This window comes from Grampus griseus, assembly GCF_964374135.1.
Source record: "Grampus griseus genome assembly, chromosome: 14".
NCBI classification, from domain to species: Eukaryota; Metazoa; Chordata; class Mammalia; order Artiodactyla; family Delphinidae; genus Grampus; species Grampus griseus.
This window is the reverse complement of record NC_139008.1, coordinates 37171891-37197284: the sequence shown is the minus strand read 5'-3', so window position 1 is coordinate 37197284 and position 25394 is coordinate 37171891. Positions and strand designations below refer to the sequence as shown.

General features: G+C 55.5%; 1 protein-coding gene across 4 annotated transcripts; it reads left to right on the top strand.

The window, feature by feature from the left end:
• Nucleotides 1-593: 593 nt before the first annotated feature.
• TBC1D24 (TBC1 domain family member 24) lies at nt 594-25394 on the top strand (the record flags this gene model as incomplete). Of its 4 annotated transcripts, XM_082671200.1 has the most annotated exons (9): nt 594-649; nt 16818-17897; nt 18484-18501; nt 18955-19113; nt 20296-20359; nt 21416-21511; nt 21808-22030; nt 22478-22648; nt 23362-25394. In XM_082671200.1, the coding sequence occupies exons 2-8, from the start codon at nt 16933-16935 to the stop codon at nt 22630-22632; spliced, it is 1680 nt and encodes a 559-aa protein (XP_082527326.1). In that variant the 5' UTR covers nt 594-649; nt 16818-16932. The 4 variants fall into 4 exon arrangements, with proteins under 4 accessions (XP_082527326.1, XP_082527328.1, XP_082527329.1 ...); XM_082671202.1 differs by lacking the exon at nt 18484-18501; XM_082671203.1 differs by lacking the exon at nt 22478-22648.

The following is a 25394-nucleotide window of genomic DNA, read 5'->3' as shown; positions in this document are numbered from 1 at the left end:
TCAGGACACGCAGAGGGCGCTATGACTCCTCCCCCAACGAGGACGGAGGCCTCTGGTTCCCGTCTGTCCCGTAGGTCACCTCTGCCTGTCCTGTCTCTGCCGGCTGGGCGTCCGTGTCCTTGCCCCCCGCTGTGTTCAGCCTCTTTTTTGCCCCCTTGTGTCCCTGTCTCTTGTCTCCGTCTGGCTGTCTATCTCGGCCTCGGCCTCAGGACTCCTCCACCCAGGTCCCACCCGGAGGTCCCCCCATGCACTCCTCCGCCCGCTCGGGACCGGACGTCGTGCCCACGCGGGCGCGCGTTCCCAGGTCTACGCGTAACCCGGCAGCGACTCCGGCGGGCACCCCTGCCGACCCCCGATACCCCAGCCTTGCCCACAGCTGGGCCTGACAGCCACCCGCCCACTCGCGCGCGCCCCTCGCCTCTCATCGGGACCCGTGCTGAGCCGGCGCATGCTCCTGCCGCCTCGCCTCGGGGCGTCAGCGCGCATGCCCGGAGCCCGCTGCCCCAGAGACCCGCGGGCGCCGCGGGTGGGCAGCCGGCGGCCCGTCTCGGCGGGGGCGGGGCCGCGTGCGCGCGTGCGCAGAAAGGCCGACGCTCGGGAGCTCAGCTAGCTGAGGAGAAAGCGGCGCGGTGCGGCGCGGCGCCGGGAGGTGGGTTCTCGGCCAGCGCGGCGGGCGGTGGTAGGTGCGCAACGGGGTGGGCGGGGGCGTGACGGCCCGGCGCGGGGGCCGCGGGGTCGGGTGGCCGACTGTCACCGCGTCCCGGGCGTGCTGACGGAGGGGGCGTGCTGACGGAGGGGGCGTGGGGGCCTGGCTGCCGGGCCTCCGTCCGAGCGGGGCGCGGGGACCGGCCGCGGTGCGGGTGGCGGTTTCGCAGCCCGCGCGCCCTGGGCCCGCGACCGCCCGCCGGGCACTGCCCGCCGCCGCCGGCTCTGCCCCGCGGCCCGAGCGCCGGGCAGGGCGCGACGTGGGTCCGGAGCCGACCTCGGACCCGCGGGACACCGACCCCGGGGGTCGCGCCGGCGCCCCTCACCAGGCGCTGTCGGCTCTCCGGCCGGCTCCGGGCGAGGCGGCGGTGGGAAGAGCTGGCTCTGTGTCACTCCTTCCTCGGGCGCTTTCGGTCTCTGCGGGGTAGGAAATCCTCTTCTAGACTCGAAATTGCAACAGATTCTCTGATAACGTTCTGTCTTCGAAGACCTGCAGCTGCTCCCGTCCTGGTCCTACGCTTGCCCCAGGATTACACGCTGCCCACCTGCCGCCTAGGTATCTACCCAGCCTCTGAGTCCTGTCCGGCGGGTGCCTCCTGGGGTGGCCGCTGTGCCAGGCGGCAGCTGTCCGCCAGGCTGTGCTGGGGACGAAAGCGTTTCCACAGGGCCCCTGGGCGCTGTGCTCTCTGAGCCTTGAGTAAGCACAGCTGGAGGTCGGGGGCCCCTGGGCGCTGTGCTCTCTGAGCCTTGAGTAAGCACAGCTGGAGGTCGGGGATGGGCTGCACTCGGTCAAGGTCCTCTTCTGGCAAGGGCGCTGGTGGCCTGGTGGCCTTACTCTGTAGGGAACAGACGAGCGGTGGGCTTCCTGGATTACCACTTGCTGGGCTGACACTTAAGGCCAGAGGCTGAAGACCACCTGGGCAGTGCGGAGGCGCGGGTCAGCTGTTAAGATAGCGATGTGCCTGGGAGGCACAGACCTGGTGGCCGATGTGGCTGTGGTTGTGATGCTTGTGTTGAGGTCTTTACCTAGCTGCTTATTCCTGGTGAGGAGTTTGCCTGCCTTTCCAGGGCCAGTAGAAGGACTTGAAGGTGGTTTTCCTTAGTTCTGTGTGTGTTTTCTCCCAGGTCTGCAGGAACATCTAGGCAATTACAGGGGGAAAAAAATCCCATTATTCATCAGATACAGCGGTTTATTCCACTTGAGGCAAGGGCTCCGCTCCATCTTCACTTTCTAGCCCCAGTACACAGTAGCTACCTGTAAACATTTACTTAATTGCCTTGAAGACAGATGTGCTGGTTTTTTCTTTTTAAGGGATACAGGGTTGGAGAAACAAACCCAGGTAAGAAAAGATCAAGAAAACTCGCAGAGGTTTTACAGTTTCCATTTCTAGCCAGTGGTACAACCCCCACATATGCATCCTTTTATCCTGAAGGTTGGTCCTCGTTTAGCCTTCTCAGGTAAAGCCTGTATGAGAAGTACTTATCCAGTAGCGAGTGCTCTGTTTAGAAGCTCATCTCTCCCTATGAACAGGGCTGGAGCCACGTCGCATTCATCTTTGCTCCCCCATTGCCTCATATGGAATGGGCCAGGGGTTCTCCCTGAATGGTTGTTGAAATGAACCAAGGTGCTAAAACTAATGCAGTGGTTTTCATCTGGATGAAGGGTGACCTTCAGAGGATGTAGAAGTAATCTAGTAATCTAGGCAGGTTTTTCATAATAACAAAATTCACACCCTGAATTTGCAAGTTCACCTGCTGGTGAGCCATGCTAGCTGTCGCTGACCACACCTGCCAGGACTGTCAGCAGGCCAAGTGACCTTGGGCATGCAGTGTTGCGCCTAATTCTCATTACAGTCTCAGCCAATCTCAGAAGACATATTTAAGTGTTTGCTTTTAGATTGTTTCTGGTTTGAAGTACATAAGGACAATGAAGCAGGTTATAAAAAAGCACTTAATATTTACCCTGTTCAATGTTTTACCTGTTTGAGCATAGCTTCTCTGTTATGACAACTCTCTGCAGGGAAGAAAAAAAGCCTTTTCAACTTGAAGCAGCAGTTTCAGTGGCTGTTTCAAGTGTCACTTTCCAAATGGAGATAATATCAGAGAAACAACACCTTGGGCTTTTCACTAAGGACCAACCTAAATTCATTATTTGATGATTTTTGTTGTTCTTTCAGTGCAGGTTTATCCAAATCATAATTCACATGATGAGGACTTGTGCCCGGTATTCTGTGGCTACAAAGTTGAGTGAGCCTGTGCCCTTGAAGAGCTTAGGGTACAGTGAGGAGACGGGCCAGTGAACTGTGGCACTGCAGTCGGCGCTCTCACAGAGGCAGACGGAGCTTGCTATGGGCACAGAGGGGTAGAGTCCAGCTGGCCTTTAGTGGGGGCTCCTGAGAAGGGCTCGAATTAAATTTTGAAGAACGGGGAGTTCCCTGGCGGTCCAGTGGTTAAGGCTCCACGCTCTCATTGCCGAGGGCATGGGTTCAATCCCTAGTCAGGGAACTAAGATCCCACAAGCCTCGCGGTGTGGTAAAAAAAAAAAAAAAAAAAAATTTTTTTTTTTTTTTTTAAACGAATGGGAGTGGCAGGGCCACATGAGGGAATGAGACTTCTAGGCCAAGGCACAGTGTGTGAAGTACAGGAATACAGCTCCCACCCACTGGCTGTTGGGAGAAGGGCAGTGGGTAGCTCCGGTGGTTGGGGTGAGGAGAGGGAGATTAAGTTAAGGAGCTAGGCTGGTGGCAGTCAGGAGAGGCCTTGAGTACCAGTCCCGAGTTTGCATTTTACCCTGAGAGTGGTGGGGAGCCGCTAAGGGATCTCGGGTTTGTGAGTGACTGGTCAGATTGTGCCCTCATGGGTGACCAGGCAGTGGTGGCCAGGGTGGGTTGGTGAAGTCCTGCACTGAGGGCGGTTAACAGAACACGGGGATATACCTGGCGGGACAAAAGGCCCAGCACCAAGGAAGGGCAGTGGGGACAGAAAAGAGAGCAAGACCTTGAGACAAGTGGCTGCAGGGATGAGAAGGACCAGGGATAAAGGAGGACTTAGGGAACATTCCAAGGTTAGGTGACTGGCAGCTGGTAAGGCTGTGCCACACAGAGTGTGCTGGAAGGGACAGGCCTGGGAGTGGGTGATGACTTGCGGTGTGGAGATGTTGAGCTGAGGGTCGGTAAGAATTCCTGGATAGAGATTGGTCTGGAGCCAAGGAGAGCAAACACAAAAGTGTCCTGGGTACTACTTCCTGTGTGGCACTGAAGCCAGGGAGTGGGGTGGTGTGGAGTGAGAAAAAGAAGACTGAACCTTGGAGATGCCTGATGTTTCATGTCTGTAGAGCAGAGTAGATAAGGTAACAAAAATCTGATTAATGATCTCTTGCCTTTTGGGGAGATGGGGGCAGGATAGTGGGCTTTTTATTTCTGTCGTAGAGCCCCTGTTTGTTGGTTAAACAGCAAAATGTAAGATACTAAAGGTGCAAAATCACATGATTGATTCCCGGGGCTTCCTGTCACATGTGTGTTTATTTGCCTTTTGGGAAACTTCCAGATTGTCACTCATCTCAAAGGACCTCATTCCCCTCCAGCCCGACAGTTGGTCCTCTCAGGGCGTTCTCACAATTAGATCTCTGAAAACAGGCCTTCTCAGACACAGAGATAGATCCAAGGTCGCAGAATTCTCTGGGTCCTGTCGCTCTTCTTCCAGGACCCCAGTTTCTGTGTAGTGCATCAGCATTAGCAGCAGGTGGGACTTTGGAAAGACTCTTGAAGATACAGAGGCCAAGTGTATAGTGCCCCCTCCGTAATCTTTCCCCCATGCTGAGGGGCCACACGGGAGAGGGTGAGGAAAGGCAAAAGGAGTTCCTCTTTACCCAAAGGAGGCGCATGGCCCCCAGGGCTGTCCCGGCCTCTGGATAAGTGCTGTTAGCAGTTATCTTCGTCTCTTAGGGAACCTGCTCAGTTAGGGGTATGTGCAACAAGCTCTCCTTCTATCTTGTGCAGTTATGGTCCCCTGCCTGGCTGTGGGACCTTATCCATCTCCCCTGGGTATTGCCCAAGGAGCTGCTGGCAGAGGTCACGTGTGCGCGGTCATGGTTTCTCCCTCCATCCTGCCCAGCCTGCACTCTCCTCTTACAGGCCATTGAGAAGCCGCTACACATGGCTTGGCCTGTTTCGCATAACCTGAAACTGTGTGTCCGCCTAATTGTTACACAATTTTAATTGGGTACCAATTGATTACCGATGGGTGATTCTGTTACCAATAAAAGCCCTTCCACTGTGTAGCATTCTAAATGTAGCTCATTACCTGTGTCCCACCAAAAGCTTCCCTGGCTTCTGTCCCTTCAACCTTTCCTTGAGTCAGTTTGTCCTCATTCCCTAATTATCATCTGTAATTCATTTTTCAGCAAGGGTCATTCCCGCCTTCCTATCTTCCTAAACCTGTGCGCCTTCAAAGGATCCAGGGGTATACGTTAACTCCACTTGCCTCTGGTTTCTTTCCCTGCCTTCCTGGGCCATCCCATCCCCACCTCCCAGCGCACAGAAGCACTGTCCTTCCTCGGCAGCCTGGTGAACCCCAGGCCTCTGTCTTGGGCCCTTTGGCTTCTTAGAGCCCATGAAGCTGGGCTGTAGAACTGTCTTTGAATCTGAGCCATGAATGACACTCACTGGCCCTAAACAGCTATGCTCTCCAAGGCCCTGTCCTGTTCGCATGCTGTTTCTGCTGCTTCCTGGCCGAAGGCCTCCTCAGCCTTCAGGTTCTAGGCCAGGCAGGTGCTGGCTAGGGAATCCTTCCAGACCCCTCTTTTCTTGTAGGCTGGGGGCCCAGACACCCTGTGCTTTTCTCTCATAGCATCTGCTCCTGAGTTGGCATGGTCAATACACCATGTCCTCACATCCAGAAGCTCATTGAGAGCTAGGACTGGGCCTTGCATCTTCATATTCCAGCACTTGATACACTGGTGTTCAGGAAGTGTCTTGAATGCCTACTAAAATGATTAAACCTGCAAGATTCCCTCCCAGCCCAGCTCTGTTGTCAGGCCTAAAGATACTTGCTGAGAGCCTGCCATGTGCCCAGCCTTCCGAGGCACACCTATCACAGGCACCTTGCTTAGAATTCAGACCAGTCAAAATTCTAGCTTCTGACAGCTGGGTTTTCTCTCTCTGCTTCTCATTCTGTGTAGCTAGTTGGTTTCTCCTGTGCCCTTGGGGGCTGTTGTTGGGAGGACCTTTTGAACTCAGAAGGTAAAGACCTTGAATTAGCAGAGCCCCCTTGCAACCCCAGTCCCTGCTTGTGGGTGGACCAAACCAGCAGTGAGCGGGGGTTGCTCCTTATTGTGGTGCGCAGGCTTCTCATTGCAGTGGTTTCTCTTTGTTGCAGAGCACAGGCTCTAGGCACGGGCTTCAGTATTTGCAGCGCTCGGGCCCTAGAGCGCACAGGCTTCAGTAGTTGCAGTGCATGGGCTCAGTAGTTGTGGCGCACAGGCTTAGCTGCTCTGTGGCATGTGGGACCTTCCCGGACCAAGGATCGAACCCGTGTCCCCAGTCCGCGTTGGCAGGCAGATTCTTACCCACTGCGCCACCAGGGAAGTCCCAGCGCCAAGTCTTAACCACTAGACGGCCAGGGAAGTCCCCGAGTCCCTGCAGGAAACCTTTCGAGTGGCTAATACGGTTAGGACTCTGCCCTGCTCGGGTCCCATCCATAGGCTCAGTTGCCACTGGTAAGACCTGCATTTGAACTTCTGACCAGCGGCAGCAGATGGGCCAGCCAACTGGCCTACGGTGCTGTGACTAATGCCTCCTTAATGGTTACGCCCCTTTATACCTGGCACGTGCCCTCCATTATGTGCCATCAGCAAAGGGCCCACTATCAGGTTCCGGGTAACTGGCAGCCTGGCAGTCACTGTGGAATGCCAGTTTCCATTAGCATTTGAAAAATCCCAGTGCTGCTTCAGGGCTGAGGCGGAGCCCAGTCTGCCTTCTCATCATGTCAAGATGTCTGCTGGGAAGGACACACGCCTAGAACAAACAAGTTGGCAAATGGCCCCTGTTATTTAGAGTTAAATTTCCCTCTTGGGCCCAAGTGGTTTGGGATTTTCCCGAGTCTCCATCTGTTTCCTTCTCTTGCTTCCTCCTTCCTGGGTACACTGAGTATATGGTGTGAGACACCTGGGCTCAAAGTCACAGTAGAATAGAAGAGCTTGATTCATAAGCAGCTCATCACAGAGGCCTGCCAAGTTCAAACAGACTTGGACAAGGAGGGGTGGAGTGTGGGGAGGTTGCCCTCAGTCCTGCCTGTGAGGTCAGGAGTCTAGAAAGGCTGGTGAAGGAGGGGGCATTGGGCCGAGGCTTGAAGCAGACTGGCCCGAGAGGAGGAAGAAGAACAGGTGTGTCCTGCCTTTCCCCCTTCCCACTGTCAAGACTCCTGAAGCTGCCCTACGTGGAGGGCAGGTAGGGCCAAATCCTGAAAGGAGGGGGGGTGGGGCGGTGGGCGGGAAAGGGTTTCAGGTGGAGAGCTGGGGCAGAGCGGGTTGGGAGTCAGAGCTGAGCTACGTTGGAGTCACATGAAGTGTGTGAAGGTGGGGAGACTTCAGGAAAGCAGTTGGAGGTATGGGACCTGAGAATTCTTGGCTGAAAAGAAGATGGATTTCTGCAAAAGGGACATTTGAGGGACAGGGACAGGAGCAGCAGCAGCCAGAGAGGCAAGGAGACAGACAGAAGGGGTTTCTGGAGGCCTGGGGAGAGGAGAGCTGAGAGCAGTTGGGTCAGCTCTGTGTGATTCAGGGAGATAAGGGCTCAAAGGTGTCTGTTAGGTCTGGCAGCCAGGCGTGAAGGGCGAGGGGGGAGACATACAGCCTGCTCTCCCCGGGAGCTTGACTGGGAAGGAAAGAAAGAGGAAAGGCTTAGCTCAAGGGGAGTGTTGGGTGCTGGGGTTGGGGGCCTATCTAACAGATCCAGGACCAAGGGTGGGGGTGCATATCAAGGGCCAAGGTCAGACAGGAGAGGATGCTTCTTGCGTGACACTGGGTTCTCAAGGAGAGTGGTAGATGTGAAGCTGTTGGCTAGTGTGGGGACCAGGGGCGGGTGCCACGAGGCATGCTGAGGGCTGCCAGGTGGCTCCAAGGGCCACGAGCAGGGCAGTGTGATTTTCTCTCTATAGTTGGTCAGGCTGGCCTCTCGTGGGGCTTCTGGGTAGCTGAGACAGGAGCATGGAAGTGGTGGAGCTGAGGCTTGGAGGGTCAGGTCTAGGCTGAGCAGACAAGGAAGTAAAGTCACAAAGGATTGGCGGTGCGGGGAGATAGAGTTACGGCGAGTGGGAGGAGGGCAGTGAAGAGCTTCAGGACAGTTACAAGAGAGTGGGGTGTTTGTGATATGCGCTCACTGAGTGGAGGAGTTTCTGGGGCTGACCTGGGTGTAGATGAAGCATCAGAGATGTAAAGGTTTCTAAAGTTGGGGAGCTTTGGGCTTCCCTGGTGGCGCAGTGGTTGAGAGTCCGCCTGCCGATGCAGGGGACACAGGTTCGTGCCCCGGTCCAGGAAGATCCCACATGCCGCAGAGCAGCTGGGCCCGTGAGCCATGGCCACTGAGCCTGCGCGTCCGGAGTCTGTGCTCCACAACGGGAGAGGCCACAGCAGTGAGAGGCCTGCGTACCGCAAAAAAAAAAAAAAAAAAAAAAAAACCCAAAAAGTTGGGGAGCTTTGAACCAGGTCTGCCTGCTTGACCCTCGAATGCCCTGCAATGAGGGCAGCTGAGAGGAGGAGGCCAAGAACTGGAATGAAGTGTGTGGCACGTCCTGGGGAGACCCTGGAGAGAAGGGGCAGGGTCCCAGGGAGAGCCCCCTGCTTTCTGGCCTGGAGGAAGGGTGCATTAGGGGAGAGGATGAGGAGGTGGGGGATTGTTTGCTACAAGCCAAGTTCCAGAGCAAGAAGAGATTTGGGAGTTGGGAGTGAGGTCAGTAAAAAGCAAGGCAGCGAAGGAAGCGAATGTGGGGGATCGGTGACCGTAGTCACCCCAATCAATGACACTGTCACCACCAGTCATCCGCAGAATTGGGAATCATCCTATTGCTGAGGCCTTGGGCAGGGAGATGAGTATCCTCGACCTAGGACTCCAGACAGAGTCTTGAAGCTGTGTCTCCGAGGCCTCCAGCAGATCCTTGGGAGTGGGGTTGGGCATTTCCCTGGCCTCTCCCTATAGATGGACGGGAGCACTGGGCCTCTCCTAAGGAAGTCAGACTTGGACTTGAGAGGAAGGTCCCAGCCTGAGGAGAGGGTGGAATGCATCCTACTCCAGGCCCCACCCACCCTGCCCCTTCTGGGTGTGCTAGGTGGATGGCCTCAGGAATAACTCCCACCCCCCACCTCCATCCACCTTCTCTGCCTCAGAGCTCCACCTGCCATACCCTACTCACCAGCCCAGATTCCCTTCCAGGCTGTCCCACCTGCCCTGCTCCTCTACCCAAATACCCTACAAGCAGAGCCACAGGCAGGAGGTCATCTGCTCTTCCCTGTCCTGCTGCCACATTCTGTGCCTGGCACCCTGAGATCTTATCAGACAGTGACCATGTCCTGTAATTGCTGTGTCTTTCTCATCCCCAGACCTCACATACCCTGAGGGCTAGAGTGGGGCCACTAGTTGTTTGAAGGATTCGTCATTCTGCTGCGTCCTGGCTGGGGACCAATGGTCTCTGAGGGTGAGGGGCTCCCTAGAGAGCGCGTGCTCTGAATTCCACCCTGGGGAAACTGCCTGAGAGGAGCATACGTTTCTTGGTCACGTGGAACTCCTCAGGCCCAGGACCTAGCGCCTCTCACTGCCCCTCCTTCCCATCTGTCGCCCCGTTCTTGGCCGGTCGGCAGGGCTGGAACCAGCCTCCTTCCTCTTCTTTCTTTGTTTCCTGATCTCACTCTCAGGAAACAGATGTGGGATTGCTCAGAGTGAAGGGGAAGAACTGAGACACAACTGTGCAGCACCCTGTCCTGTGGTGCAGTGACTAAGGCCCGGCCAGGCTGAGCCCCGGTTGCTTGGGCTATGAGCTATTCCTGCAGCCAAGGGGGAGGGTGGGGAGTGGTCAGGCTGGGCTGGGCAGAGGTCAGTAGGAGTGGGTAGGCTTCCTGGGGAGCACCAGGCTCCCTCTGCACAGGGCTGACTTTTTCCACCTGGGCCACAGTTGGCTCTTTGGTGGCCTCTGGGTATGTGGAGGGGCCATCTGTGAAGCCCACTGGGTGATAGAGGAGTCCAGGAGCCAGTGTAGGTGTCAGGGCTGAGGGGTGGGTGTCTGGGCAGGATCTCAGCACAGCAGCCCAGGGTTCTGCCTCACCTAACCTGCTCTGGCATTTGCCTGAGAGGCATCTGTGTCATAACAGGCACTTTAAAATGGAGCACTTCCTCTGCCCCACCAAAACCCCACCCCTGGGCCAGAATTCTCGGTTCTTTGCTTGGGTCTTTGCCCCCCACCCCGAACAGGTCACCTCATCTGGTGGAATCCACCCCATCTTCTGCATCCTCCCTGGCCAGCTCAGCCCAACCCTCCTCCTGCCTCCGCTTCTGGACTCTGCCCTCCTTCCTCCTTGGCCACCAGGGGTTTTTTCTAAAATGCAGATATGATATGTCACCTTCTGCTTCGGCTCTTCTCCTCCTGCTCCCTCTTGTGTGGGGGTGATGTCTGGTCTTCTAGTGCAGCTGGCACAGAAGGCCATCAGCCCCTCCTGTCCCACCTCCGGTCACTCCCTGCCATCTCTCTGAGGCTCCCCAGTTTGCCGTGCTCTCCCTCATGCATTTGTCCCCACTCCCGTCTTTGTACACTCAGGTACTATTGTCCCCTCTGTGGCACTCACACCGAGTCAACGCCTGCCTTGGTGGTCTGCCAGTGCCCCCCCTGGGCTCTCGTAGTCTCACTGTGGATGCCGTGACCACTGGTCTCGAGAGCTGTCTTTTACCCTCGTATCCCCGGTGCCCTGCCCAGAAAAGGAACTTCGTAGAAGTTTGTCAAATGAATAAAAGTTTGAGTCAAGGGGAGGCATGATGGGGTGCTGGGCCCTCTGGGAGAGGCAGCCTGTAAGGAAGGCATAGTGCCGAGTGTTGTCGGGTGGTTAAGATGGAATCACCCAGGCTTAAGGGGGGTGGGGGCGGTCTGTCACATGCAAGTGAGTTTTTTTTCAAATCCAGTTGTTTGGGAAAATCATGTTCCCCACTAAAAAGGTGAGAAAGGCAGAGGTCTTGTGACTATCAGACCATGGGTAGTGCTTTGGGATAGCAGTGTGGCATTAAGAAGCCAGCCCTCAACTGGCTGAGGAGGGAGTGCAGTGGGGCTGGCCCTCCTGGGTGACCTGCGCTCCTGAGATGGGAGAGGGGTCGAAGACACTTGTGGGGTCACTCTGGAGGCAGAAGTGGCGGATATGGGGTGGGAGGGCTTCTCCCACCCCACTGGCCGCCTTCCTCTTCCTGTGGGCACACTTTGGGGGTTCACCAAGGAGAGCAGAGTTCGAGTTTATTTGACCTCCCATGGGGTGTTCCCAGCCAAAGCGTCATGTCACAGGAACTCCCCTCCTCAGAAAAGCTTCCTGGCCCAGGGTCCATGGGACTGCAGTCCTAGAGCTGCTGAAGGGGCCCCCTAACACCCCTAAATAGAGGTCACTTAGTTCCACTTAACGTTTTTATTTTTTCTTTTTAAGGAATACTTGCTTTCCATTAGGTAGCTTGAACTCTCAAAACAGGTATAGTATTTGTGAGTAAAGGGACATGACGGTGACTGGAAGGGGCTTCCGGGTGGGGAAGCAGTAGCACAGGCAGGGAAGGGGAAGAAGGGCCCTCGAAGAGGCCATTCGAAGGGACCATCCCAAAGAGAGCAGGGGCCTTCTCGGCCCGTGGGAGAACCTTGGCAGCAGCCTCCTGTGGCTGCACTGCCCCCTTAAGGAGGGGCACGGTTCAGCTTCACCACAGGACTGATCGGGCATTAGCATTGACCTGCCTGACCCCATCACTCCCCAGACGTCCCTGAGCCAGTGCCAGACCAGCAGAGCCCAAGGAGCAGTAACGACGAGAGGCCCTCGGGACTTCTGAGCTGCCCTGGTGAGCCAGGCCGGGCTGAGTGCCTTCTATAAACAGGCTCAGTTAATCCTCACAGCAGTCAGCTTTTAAACCCGTCTGTTGGATCACATACCTTCCCTGCTTCCCACTGCACTTAAAGTCCAGGCTCCTCCCCGTGCACGATCCAACCCATGGATGTCTCCGCTCTTCTTTCTCACTGTGCCCTGGCTGTACTGGATGCTTTTCCCTTTCTGGAGCAGGCCTCTTCCTGCCTCGGGGCCTTTGCACGCGGTCTTCTCGTGGTCCAGAGTGACCTCTCCTCAGCTCTTCTGGCAGCTTCCCTCTCATCACTTCAGCTCGGCAGGGAAGCGGTCCTCCTGACAACCCTAGCTGAAGTAGCCACCACCCTCCAGACACACGGCGTGGTGTCCCAACTATCTGAAATGGTCACTGTGTGCAGTTCTTGTGAGTCTAACAGGATGCTGAGCAGAATTTTTCCTGTTTTCCCAGAATTGCAGGTTAGGCCCAAAGCTAAGGACAGAAAACACAAAGTTCTTTCCTACATTCTAAATTGAGGGAGCTGTGGGCAGCTGGGGCCAGCCTCCTCCCACAGGGCTGATGGAGAGGTGCCACCCCAGAGCCAGCCCTGCCCCCACCCTCTTCTTCTGCAGTGAACTTGAGACTGGGGGGGGGGCGGTGCTTAAGGTGAGTGCAGTGTTTGAGATTAGAATTCACTCCCTCCCTCCCCTTCCTGAGGCTGAGGGAAAGTGGTTTCCTAGTGCACCTGCCGCCAGGGCCCCGCTGGCAGAGAAGAGTGGCTGTTTGCCCTGGGCTGCCACAGGGCAAGGGGGAGTGGAAGAGAGTGGGATGTGCCTGTGTGTGGGGTGTCACCCACACCCCAGCCAGTGAGCCCAGAGTAAGAGCTTAACCCACAGGTGCTGTGTGGGGATTAATGTCTGTCCAGTGGCTTATATTCATTGGCTCCATTTTAGAGACGGGCACCAGCTGTTTGGGGAGGAGGCATGGCTTATCTGAGGTTCAGCCCAACAAGCGGCAGAACTGGACTCTGAGCCCGGCCTGTCTGACTTTAAACTGGCTCGCTTCCCGAGTAAACTGCTTCCCTTCTCTACCACTGGCTGCCAGGCATGGACCAGGGAGCACAGCCTCCTTCCTGGGCCTGGCGCCTCAGTCAGGAGCTGGGGGACTGTGGGGAGCCGGTGAGGCCTTGTTTCTGAGTGGGAGCTGGAGGTGTGGACAGTGTTGCAGGATGGCTGCAAGCTGCAGGTGGGACAGCTCGGGGAGGGTGTACCTTCACCTCCACACGGTGAGTGAGGGTCCAGCCCAGCGACTTTGTGTTTTTGATCCGTTTCCCATCTCCTGACTTCCCCTTCCCAATAGCCAGCTTAAACTATCTAACTGGGTTGTGGATGCGTGTGCACGTAAATGAAAGAAAAAGGTTTTGAAGGACATGCACTTAGATGTGAACAGTGGTTACCTTAGGTAGAAGAGGGAGTAGGATTGAGGGGGTAACTTAAACAGGACTTTACATTTTTACTGTATAATTTTGTATTACTGGATGTTTTCATGATTATGTGTTTATGTAAAAAACAAACCAAACAAAAACCTGCCCTGAGATCTGGCTTTATAGATGCCTAAGGAGGTCATCATAAGCCTTGTTTGCCCTGCTCCACAAACACCATGCTGTCTTTTCAGGTGGGAGGAGGCCTGCAGGGATCCAGGACCTCCTTCAGGGTCTTCTGCACCTGTCTTTGCCTCGGAGTCCCCAGGCTGCAACAACTTGCTACAACAAATAAAACAGTGGGGGACTTCCCTGGCGGTCCAGTGGTTAGGACTCTGTGCTTCCACTGCAGGGGGCGTGGGTTTGATCCCTGATCAGGGAACTAAGATCCCACGTGCCCTGCGGCACAGCCACAAAAGAACAAACAAAAAGTGGGTCTTGGGCTTCCCTGGTGGCGCAGTGGTTGAGAGTCTGCCTGCCGATGCAGGGGACGCGGGTTCGTGCCCCGGTCCGGGAAGATCCCACATGCCCCAGAGCAGCTGGGCCCGTGAGCCATGGCCGCTGAACCTGCGCGTCTGGAATCTGTGCTCCACAACGGGAGAGGCCACAACAGTGAGAGGCCCGCGTACCGCAAAAAAAAAAAAAAAAGTGGGTCTGCTTCTCCCTGAAGGTCCTTTCTGAAGGAATTTGCAAGGTGCAATAACCGTTTTTGGAGTTTCCAGTTTCATGTTCAACCTGAATCTGAGGCCACTTGAGCAAGATTTGGCACTGTCCTGCCTAGCTCTTATCCTGTTTATAAACACTTTTTTTTTTTTTTTTTTTTTTTTGCGGTACGCAGGCCTCTCACTGCTGCGGCCTCTTCCATTGCGGAGCACAGGCTCTGGACGCGCAGGCTCAGCGGCCATGGCTCACGGGCCCAGCCACTCCGCGGCATGTGGGATCTTCCCAGACCGGGGCACGAACCCCTGTCCCCTGCATCGGCAGGCGGACTCTCAACCACTGCGCCACCAGGGAAGCCCATATTCTGTTTATAAACATGTTTATTGCCCTGACAAGGAGTGGATTCTATTCGAGAAAAGAGGATAGGCCTGGGGTCCCTCCAGAGGCTAGTGGGCTCAGAGCCTAGAACGAAAGATGTAAACTGTACAGATAATTCACAACCTGGGGAAATGGGAGAGCCCTAACTGCCATCCCTCCCAGGATAGAGCAAACAGACCAACTGCCATTTGGGATTCTTTTCTGGGGAAGAAGTTTCCAGCACTGGCAGCGCCTGGTCCTGCTGTGGGTAAGGTTTTTCCAGTGGGATGTGTTAAATAGATGTTGTCACAAAACCTTATTTCTGTGGGAAAGTCCCTATAAAAACAGTATCAATGGATATATATCCAGGGACTTGAACAGATACTTGTACCGCTGTGTTCACAGCAGAATTATTCACAACAGCCAAAAGGTAGAAACAACCCAAATGTCCATCGACAGATGAATAGATAAACAAAATGTGTTCTGTCCATACAATGGAACATTAGCCATAAAGAGGAATGAAATTCTGATGTTGCAGGGAGCAAGGATGAATACGTGGAGCACAGGATTTTTAGGGCAGTGAAAATACATTTTATGATACTATAATAAGGGTACATGTCATTTTATATTTGTCCAAACTCATGTACAACACCAAGAATGAATCCTCATTGATCTATAGATTTGGGTGATGTGTCAGTTTAAGCTCATCAGTTGTAACAAATGTACCATCTAGTGGGGAAGGTTGATAACCGGAGGCTGTGCATGCGTGGGGGCAGAGGGTATGTGGGAAATCTCTGTACCATCCTCTCTAGCTGTGAACCTAAAACTGCTCTAAATAATAGTCTTAAATTCAAAAAATATATTCTCATACATGCTATAAACATAGATGAACCTTGAGGACATAATCAGTGAAATAAGCCAGACACGAAAGGGCAAATATTGTATGATTCCACTAATATGAGGTCCCTAGAGTGGTCAAATTCATAGGAAGTAGAATGGTGGATAACAGGCTGGGGGCCAGGGAATGAGGAGCTCGTGTTTAAAGGATGCAGAGTTTCTATTTGGGAAGATGAAAAAGTTCCAGAGATGGATGGTGGTGATGGTTGCACAGCATTGTGAATGTACTTAATGCGACTGAACTGTATACTTATAAATGGTTAAAATGGTAAATTTTGTTAGGTATATTTTAACACAATAAAAAAACCCACCGTATCAAGGTGATTTCTCAAGACATCTTCTTGAATATAACAGGTTTTACATTACAATTCTTTCCACTCAATATTTTTAAAATGTTACTTTTAATATTTTCAGATAAATGTTCTTGATGCAAGCAGAACCAGAATGATCTGGTCATTTACCAAAACTCACTGAAGCAAACCCTTGTGATAACTCTGGACAGTGTACCATCCCAGGTGGAAAGGTTAGTCAGAGGTGCATGGGCAGACTATTGTACTTTAGTGTTGAGGACAGTAGCCTTTGGCAAAACAAATGTCAGATTGCGGTGTTCTGAACGGTAGACTTCTGTCTTGCTGTCCACATGCAGCCAGAGACTCTCAAATAGCACATTTTATCCTTTTTTATTTTTTAAATGTCTGCACGAATCTCAATAGTTGCCCAAATCCCCCAATACTTCTGGTTCATTTGGTTCCAGAAATGTCTAATTTTGAAGCTGTGACACCTTCCATTTATTTCTCAGCCCTCATGTCTACTCCCCACCACTGAGTCTTCTCGGAATACCTGCCCGAAACTTAGCTGTTATTTTTAGAGAATTAAGAGCTGGCCTCCAGATTGCAAGCCAGGGGTCTTGGGGCAGAAACGCAGCATCTGTTGACTTCATGGAGTCTTCTTGACTAGCTGCTCCTTTTACAAGGCCTGCAGGGTGAAGCGTGGGGGCCCGGTGGGCCACCCACCCCTGAGCAGAGAGTTGTTTACAGTAGAGTCAGCCTCTCGAAGCCCTTTCTCATGACCCAGAATCTATGTGACCTCTTCCAGTATCTTCATAAGCCCCAAGGAAAGAAGTTATGCTCCAGAGTTCGTAGTGAATTCTCAGAGTATCCACTTATCTTAAATGGAAGCCCTACTGATACTTTATAGAAAGACTAAAACAGGACTTCCCTGGTGGTGCAGTGGTTAAGAATCCGCCTGTCAATGCAGGGTACATGGGTTCGAGCCCTCTTCCGGGAAGATCCCACATGCCGCGGAGCAACTAAGCCCGTGCACCACACTACTGAGCCTGCACTCTAGAGCCCGCGAGCCACAGCTACTGAGCCCACATGCCACAACTACTGAAGCCCGCGTGCCTAGAGCCCGTGCTTCACAACAAGAGAAGCCACCACAATGAGAAGCCCCCGCACCGCAACGAAGAGTAGCCCGTTTGCCGCAACTAGACAAAGCCCGCGCGCAGCAACAAAGACCCAAAACAGCCAAAAATAAAAATTCATTAATTTTAAAATAAAGTATACAATTCAATTAAAAAAAAGACTAAAACAAAAACATGTGTTTTTTTAATGTAAACCTTTATACACGTATACTAAGCATGGTTTTTAATCCTGTAGGATATGGGATGGCAAACAGGTTAGCAGAGAAGCCTCGGACAGAGCGCTGGTGGATTTAGCTGCTCTTCGCCCCCTCCTGGCAGCCCTGGGCCTCCTCCTGGGCACGCCCTGCGCTATGGACTCCCCGGGCTACAACTGCTTTGTGGACAGGGATAAGATGGATGCCACCATCCAGGACCTGGGGCCCAAGGAGCTGAGCTGCACCGAGCTGCAGGAGCTGAAGCAGCTGGCGCGCCAGGGCTACTGGGCCCGCAGCTACACCCTGCGGGGAAAGGTGTACCAGCGCCTGATCCGGGATATCCCCTGCCGCACGGTCACACCAGACGCCAGCGTGTACAGTGACATCGTCGGCAAGATCGTGGGCAAGCACAGCAGTGGAAGCCTGCCCTTGCCCGAGTTTGTGGACAACACGCAGGTGCCCAGCTACTGCCTGAACACACGGGGCGAGGGCGCCGTGCGTAAGATCCTGCTGTGCATCGCCAACCAGTTCCCTGATGTCTCCTTCTGCCCCGCGCTGCCTGCGGTCGTGGCCCTGCTGCTCCACTACAGCATCGACGAGGCCGAGTGCTTCGAGAAGGCCTGCCGCATCCTGGCCTGCAACGACCCCAGCAAGAAGCTAATCGACCAGAGCTTCCTGGCCTTCGAGTCTTCCTGCATGACGTTCGGGGACCTGGTGAACAAGTACTGCCAGGCAGCCCACAAGCTGATGGTGGCCATTTCAGAGGACGTCCTGCAGGTCTATGCGGACTGGCAGCGGTGGCTGTTTGGGGAGCTGCCCCTCAACTACTTTGCTCGCGTCTTTGACGTCTTCCTGGTGGAAGGTTACAAGGTGCTGTACCGCGTGGCGCTGGCAATCCTCAAATTCTTCCACAAGGTGAGAGCTGGGCAGCCGCTGGAGTCAGACAACGTGAAGCAGGATATCCGCACCTTTGTCAAGGACATCGCCAAGACTGTGTCTCCCGAGAAGCTGCTGGAGAAAGCGTTTGCCATCCGCCTCTTTTCTCGGAAGGAGATTCAGCTCCTACAGATGGCCAATGAGAAAGCTCTGAAGCAGAAGGGCATCACTGTCAAGCAGAAGAGGTAGGCAGGGGCTACCATCAGGGCCCAAGTGGGGTGGGGCTTTGGGGGAATGCATTCTGGGTGCTTGGGGCCTGAGCCTGTCCAGCCAGCCATCCGTGTGTGGATAGAAAGCCACGGGAAAGGAGAAAGGGCCTTCCTGGCTACAGCCACAGGCTGCTGAGGCAACTGTGGGTGCAGAAGGCATAGGGTCCTGTTCCCGGGTACAGGGGCCATGGCTGAGATGGAAGCTGGATGCTGACCATGGCCCCAGCAGGTCCAGCAGTGAGCCAGGCTGTCCTCCTTGGGTCATTTTAGAGCAGCTTCTGCTCCACCACTCTAGCTCTGGGCTCCCTTGCCGGCCATTCTCGTGGCTGCTGAGCGTGGCCCCCTGCCCTGAGCACAGACCCCTGGGGAACAGGCGTGGCAAGGGCCCATGGTGTCCTGAGACCTCGGCGGCAGACGCTGTGAGTGTACTCTAGGTGTGGAGGCCTTTCTTGCAGGCCAAAGGTAGGCGTATCCTCGGCATCAGTACTTGCAACTAACCTCTCCTTGTCTGTTTTATTTTTCTTCCTCTTCTCCACGTCTGTTGCTTCCTCCTGTTTTTCAGTGTTTCACTTTCTAAAAGGTAGGTCTGGAAACCATGTCTCCACGCCTGGCTTCCCTCTGTCTTCCAGCCTGGCTGCTTGCTCTGGCTCTCGGCGCTGGCTTCAGCAGTGCTGCCTCAGAGCCTGGCCGAAGTTCAGGCCCTGTCTGTCTGCCTGTCGGTGCTTGGCTGGCCAGGAAGCATTGTCTTTCAGAGCTGACTCACTCTCTATCCCCATTAGAGAAAAGGTGCTTTTGTCCCCACCCAGGCTGGGCGCTCTCCCCTCTGTGTAGCGGGGTGGGAGCAGGACTCCAGGGGGACAGCTCCACCCCGTTTCTTCCTGAGGGCCCCTAGAACCAGGCTCTGACCTGGCTGAACAGGTGAGACGTTTCCTCCAGGCTGAGCTCACACAAGAGGCTCTGCACACCTCCAGGGTGGGGGGCGTGGCCAGGGCTGGGGTCGCAGCTGTGCTCTGACCTCTTCCCACTCCCCCAGGCAGTTTGTGCACCTGGCTGTTCATGCAGAGAACTTCCACTCAGAGATCGTCGGCGTGAAGGAGATGAGAGACATCTGGTCATGGGTCCCTGAGCGGTTCGCCCTCTGCCAGCCCCTCCTGCTCTTCTCTTCGCTGCAGCACGGGTACAGCCTGACCAGGTAATGCCCAGGAGGCTGGGGAATGCTGGGCCTACCCTCCCAAGGCCCCAAGGTATGGACTTCAAGGGCCAGACAGTGCAGAAGGGGTGGAGTGAGCTGTGGAGTTGCCCAGCTTCTTTGTCCTGTCCCCACTTCCGGGAGGTCATGGTGGGCCTGGAAATGAGCCTTCAAACATGAGCACCTGGGCAAGGCCCTGTCTCTTCCAGGGGGGCCCTAGAATTGGGAGCCCCTTTTCTGGGCATCTCTCTCTCACTCCAAGGCCACCCAAACATCAGATGTCATTACAGTACACGCCGTAGCTCCAGGCCCCCACGTAGGCGTTGTGATGACACGGGAGGCAGAGTTTCCCTCCTGGGAGCTTACAGAACTGTCAGGACAACTTGAGGCGGCCGGCCTTGGTTCACTACTCCTCCACCCCACTTCATCAATCCACACACCAGGTCCATGTTGGCCCTGTGGGCTGTGCCGGGCCCTGTACAGGCTTCCCCCAGGGCACACTGTCTCCCAGGGTCACTCTGCCAGGCGTGGCCACCCCCCTAGAGCCTCAGATGGCAGGTAGCTTCTGACCCAAGGTCTGGCTTGGGTCATAGGTGATGCAGTCGGGGCTGGCCCAGCCACACAGCAGGCACCAGAGCTGCGCTGACCTGGCCCCCACCTCTGTGCAGTGTGGGAGGCCTGCTGAGGGACAGCTAAGCAGGGCCACCAGGGATGCCAGCCAACCCCTGGGCACCTGGTGCTGGCACAGCGGCAGCCTCAGTCCTCCTCACATGCTTCTCAGTGCTGCCTAGCTTCCGAGGACGTTCCGAGCTTTCCCAGAGCAGGGACCTGTTCCTCTGGTTCTTGCTTCCCTGAAGCATCTGGCACGTGGCTCTGTCTGCTGGGGGCCCTCTGCCATGCAGCTTCTCCTCTGTGTCACACCAGGGCAGAGAGTCCTGGGACCTTTGACCGCTTGGCCTGCGGACCTCCTGGCCAGGGCTCCATCTTGTCTGAGAAAAGTGCCTGGGCCAAGGTGTTACCATCCAAGCCACTGTGCCTGGTCCCTGGGAGAGGAGGACAAGCAGTTTCCAGGTCCATCCACCCCCAGACAGCCTGGGGCAACAGAGGCTGGCTGAAGTGGCACAGGGAAGGGGTGCAGGTGTGATTGTTACTGTCAGGACTGGCATGTGTGGTCTCTGCCCCCAGGTTCTATTTCCAGTGTGAAGGACACGAGCCCACCCTCCTGCTCATCAAGACCACGCAAAAGGAGGTGAGGAGGGACCAGAGGGAGCTTGGGGTCCTGGCCTCTGATGAGCTCTGGGGGAGTCTGTGCCCCAGAGAGGATGGGTGTTCCCTGATAGCCCCTACCCAGGCTCCCTGGGCTTAGGGGTGCAGAGCAGGGCCAGCCCTCTACAGAGAGGTGAATCTAGCCTCCCCTAGGACCCCCTAAGTACCCAGAGCCTCCCTGTTTCCCCTTGGGGTCCAGGCCCCAAGCCTGACACAGCCCGGCAGTTTAGAGGAGCTTTGCAGGAATGCCTAGTGAGTGAGGCCTCACCTCCTCCTGTAGTAGTTGGCCAGCACCAGGTGAGTTGTCTGCCTTCACCTGCCTCCAGCCCCTGACAGGTAGTTCTCAGGGCCTTGTTCTCTGCAGTGCTGTCATCTGGAAAGTATCTAAGATGTCTAGAATAAAGTCAGAGCTCACGCGCCCCAGTCCTGGGGGTGTCTGCATGAGATAGAGGCTCCTCGTTCAGTGGCTCCCAAACCTGCACCTGTGGGAGTTTCAGTTTCTTCACCCTGTTGCAGAGTCTGCGTCTGGCTCTCCAGGAGAAGCCCAGGCATCTATGTTATAGCAGATGGCTCTGATTGTCAGATACTTTGGGCAAATCCTGTAGCGACTCAAAGGAGTGACTCTTTAATGGTGAAATCAACCACTTTGCTGGCTGATGGGAGGGTTGGAAAACGTTTCTTGAGCAGGGGTGCTTCCTGGAAGCTTCCATCTGAGGGGCCTCCCTGGCACTGATGCCCACAATCAGAGTGTGGATATGGAGCTTATTCCCATGCTTTAGGGCCCAAGAGGGAAATGAAAATATCCCAACTAAGCTGATGGCAGCCGAGGCAGTCCCCGCGCATGGTCACTGCCAGCCCCATGCCCTCCAAACTCTGACTTTCCCATACTACTCTCCAGCCCTGGCCCTCAAGTGTGAGGGGGGCTGTGACCACAACACCCCCAGCTGTGACTGTACTGTGGCTTCTCAGCAGGTCCTGAGTGAGGGGACACTCCTGCAGGCAAGCAGGGCACAGCCTCACCCTGGGCCTTTCTCCCCAGGTGTGTGGAGCTTACCTGTCAACAGACTGGAGTGAGAGAAACAAGTTTGGAGGCAAGCTGGGCTTCTTTGGGACCGGAGAATGCTTTGTGTTTAGGGTGAGTGGGCCTCCCTGTGGGAGATCACCCCCACTCACGTGACCCTGTTTACTTCTATCAGAGCTGTTACCCTACAGGCTAACCTCGCCGTCTCTCTCTGGTTTGTGATCATTAGACCGTGAGCTCCGTGAGAGCGGGCAGGCCCTCATCTGCGCTGTGTGGCGCCACCTCCCAGCCCCCACTCAGGGCCTCACTCAAGGCACTGATGATGAATTGGGTGGGGTGGCGGGCGGGAAGCTGGCAGGGGCCCTGTGGGCGCCATGTGCCAACTCCTCATGCTGCCCTTTTGCCCTCAGCTGCAGCCCGAGGTCCAGCGCTACGAGTGGGTGGTCATCAAACACCCGGAGCTGACCAAGCCTGTGTCCTTGGAGTCTACCACCATTCTGTCCTCGCCCTGCCACTCTGTGTCCTCAGACCCTGCTGACCGCCTCTCGCCGTTCCTGGCTGCTCGACACTTCAACCTGCCCTCCAAGACGGAGTCCTTGTTCATGGCCGGGGGCAACGACTGCCTCATCATAGGTGGGCGCCTCCCTGCACCTCAGGCTGGGCTCCTGTCTGCCCTTGGTCACTTAGCCTGGGAGGAGGGTACGGGGTCGTGGGTGGCTGAAGCCCCAGGCCAGCTCTTGCTGAGCCAGGTGATAGGTACCTCACCTGAGGGACAGGCAGAGCCCCTGTGATGACGGAGGAAGGCAGTGGGATTGTTGGGGGTGGAGCATGCATGCGGGGCAGGCGTGGGGACCTGAGGCTGTGTGTGGGGAATTGAGCTCACTAGCAGGGTCTCACCAGGAGCCGGGGGACTTTACAGAGTGGAAAGCCAGCCCCGTGGTTTTAGAGAGGCCTCTGGCAGGGCTGCACAGGGACGGCTCCAAGACTTGCTCTGTACAAGTGGAGTTGCTCAGGAGCAGAAGGAGAGCCCCTTGGGGGCAGCGCTGGACAGCGGGCAGCCACTGACCAAGCATCCCACAGGTGGAGGGGGCGGCCAGGCACTCTACATCGACGGGGACCTGAACCGGGGCCGCACAGGCCACTGCGACACTTTCAACAACCAGCCCCTCTGCTCTGAGAACTTCCTCATCGCTGCTGTGGAGGCCTGGGGCTTCCAAGACCCTGACACCCAGTGACAGGCGTGATCTAACGGTGACCGAGCTGCTGCTGTAGGGTGGGGTGGTGGCTGGGCCCCTTCTTCAGGGAGGAGGCAGTGAATGAAGACCGCCCCCCCCCCACGTGCGTGGGCACCATCAGGGTGCAGCTGGGCTCTGGTGCTGGGCTGGGGAGTGGTGCCAGCACCTCAGCTGGCCAGGCCTGTCCCTCCTGGCCCTTCTCAGACCTGCCCATACTTGCTACTGTCTCCACCTCGGACTCAGGCCCTGGCTGTTCTCTGTGCAGGCATCCTGTGCCCAAGACCGGAAGGGTTAAGTCTTGCAGCCCCTGAGCCTTGGTTCTGTGGGGTGAGAGGGGTGGGGGAGATGAGACTGGAAAGGCAGAGGGAGCCTGCCCCTCGAGTGTGGGTCCATGGCACCCCCTGCTGGTGCCTCTGAGCATGGCTCCCAAGCAGGCCCTGCGGCCTCCTGCCGGGCCTGCTGCTGGTGGTTCCCTAGGGGTGTGTTGGTCTTGGGAAGACAACAGGCATCCTGCGGACTATTCCTTAGCAGGAGCATCTGCCTGAAACTTCTGACTCAGTTCCCTCCTCCCCATACTGGCCTTCTGGGGGTGCCTCTCAGACAGGAACAGCAGGGTGAAGGCAGGGAGGGTAGGCTGTATGCAGGGCTCTGGGCCCCTCCCGAGGGAGGGCCGAGGGCCAGTAGGATGAAGGGCTGCAGGGGACAGTACGTGTCCTTGTGTTTCCACAGAGCCTGATGCTTCTGCTGGGCCTCAGTGTGTAGCCACGCCTAAAGAGGCTGACCAGGGAGGGGCCCTCCGTGACTGACCCCAAACCAACCAACATTTCCAGGGGCCTGCCTGGAGAAGCCTGGACCCCTGGAACCTTTTTCAGCCCTCCTCCTCTCCAGCTCGGGCCCTCCTTAGCTCCACTGCAGTCCTTGCGGCGGCCCCATTTCACTGCAGTGACGTGGCCCAGGATCCTGTCCAGACCCCTCAGCACGGAGTGCTGGCCTCGTCCAGGCCTACCCACCTCACCTTCGTTGTGCTCCACACACCCTCCCCAGCTCCCTGCCCCCGAGCACCTTCCTGACGCATCCCTCTGCATGGCACGAGTTCTCCTTCTGCGTCTCTCAGGGCTGTGTGAGCCCTGCAGGGAGTGGCCCTCCCACCCCATGACCTCCCTCAGCTGGTCCTGAGGGCCTGGGCACACCCCTGAGGAAAGAGGACAAGCGGACATCCAAGGGGCTGTGCCGAGGCCATGGCAGCCTGCGCCACAGATGCCAGGGGGTCCTGCCTCTCCATGTCCCCACATGCCACGCCTCTGTCCTCCACATCTTGCTTGCTCTTCCTGTGGGGTGCTCATCCTCCCCTGCCCACCTACTCAGATCCCCCCCGAGCCAGGCCAAAGTGATACAGAAGGAAGGACCGGGAACCCTGTGTGGCTTTGGGCAAGCTGATGAACCTGTCTGGAACTCAGTTTCCCCAACTGTAAAATGGGGCCAGTCATCCTGCTGTGCTGTACCCACAGGACTGCTGAGAGGCTCTGAGGGGCCAGTGTGAATCCCTGTAGAAGGGAGAGGTGTTGGGAGGTGGTGTCACAGCTTACCCCCCCCCACCAGACCCTGCAGCCCTCGCTGCCCCCTGTCCTCGAGCCCCCACAGCCCTCACCTGTACTTTGGTGTTCATTAAACACAGTCTCGTTACATGAACTCCAGGGATCCCGAGTCTGGTTTCTTCAATTAGGGGGACCTCCCGGGGCTACCCGCCCCTGGGCATGCCACCGAACAGGGTGCAGCCTCCTGCTTGTCAGTGTTCTATCACGGGAACGTCGAAGGCCTTTTAAAAGCACAGCCTTTCAGAAGCAGCTGAAGGCATACCTGAGCGCTATTTGCATGGCCTCCTCTGTAAACTTCCTGAACTGGGGTGTTCTTTTTCTGGAGAGTAAGTCCAGAGGATTCTCTGTGGCTGCCCCAAGGGCCCCCAGAGGTCTGCCAGGGAGGGTGACTGCTGATTAGTCACGATTTCTGTATCATGAGATCTTCATGTGTGCATGTAAAATATTCAGTTTCTTTGAATTTCACATCTTCTCCCTAACTTTTCTGCTAAACTAAAAGGTATGTGGTTATTATCTCTATTTTTTATTCTTATTATTGTCCTTGTTATCTGATATTAGGTGTTAATACTCTATTATTTCTTCCTGATTATTACTAGCATTTTATGTTAAAAATTAGCCAAAGTTTTATGGATTTGCATAATGAGTTATTTGTTTTTCTAGAAACATTTGAAAATTTATTTCAAAAACAAAAAATTAGGGACTTCCCTGGTGGCACAGTCGTTCAGAATCCACCTGCCAATGCAGGGGGCATGGGTTCGATCCCTGGCCCGGGAAGATCCCACATGCCGTGGAGCAACTAAGCCCGTGCGCCACAACTACTGAGCCTGCACTATAGAGCTGCAAGCCACAACTACTGAGCCCGCAAGCCACAACTACTGAAGCCTGCGCACCTAGAGCCCGTGCTCCGCAACAAGAGAAGCCACCACAATGAGAAGCCCATGCACTGCAACGAAGAGTAGCCCCTGCTCACCGCAACTGCAGAAAGCCCACGCGCAGCAACGAAGACCCAACGCAGCCAAAAATTAATTAATTTTTTAAATTTTTAAAAATAAGGAAAGCAAAAAATTGAACATAGATTAAACCAATTCATTATCAAAGTGGACTGTATGCATTTAAGGCTTTAGAAAATCAGTTTTTAAAAAATAATTTGTAATACAAGAGTAAGTC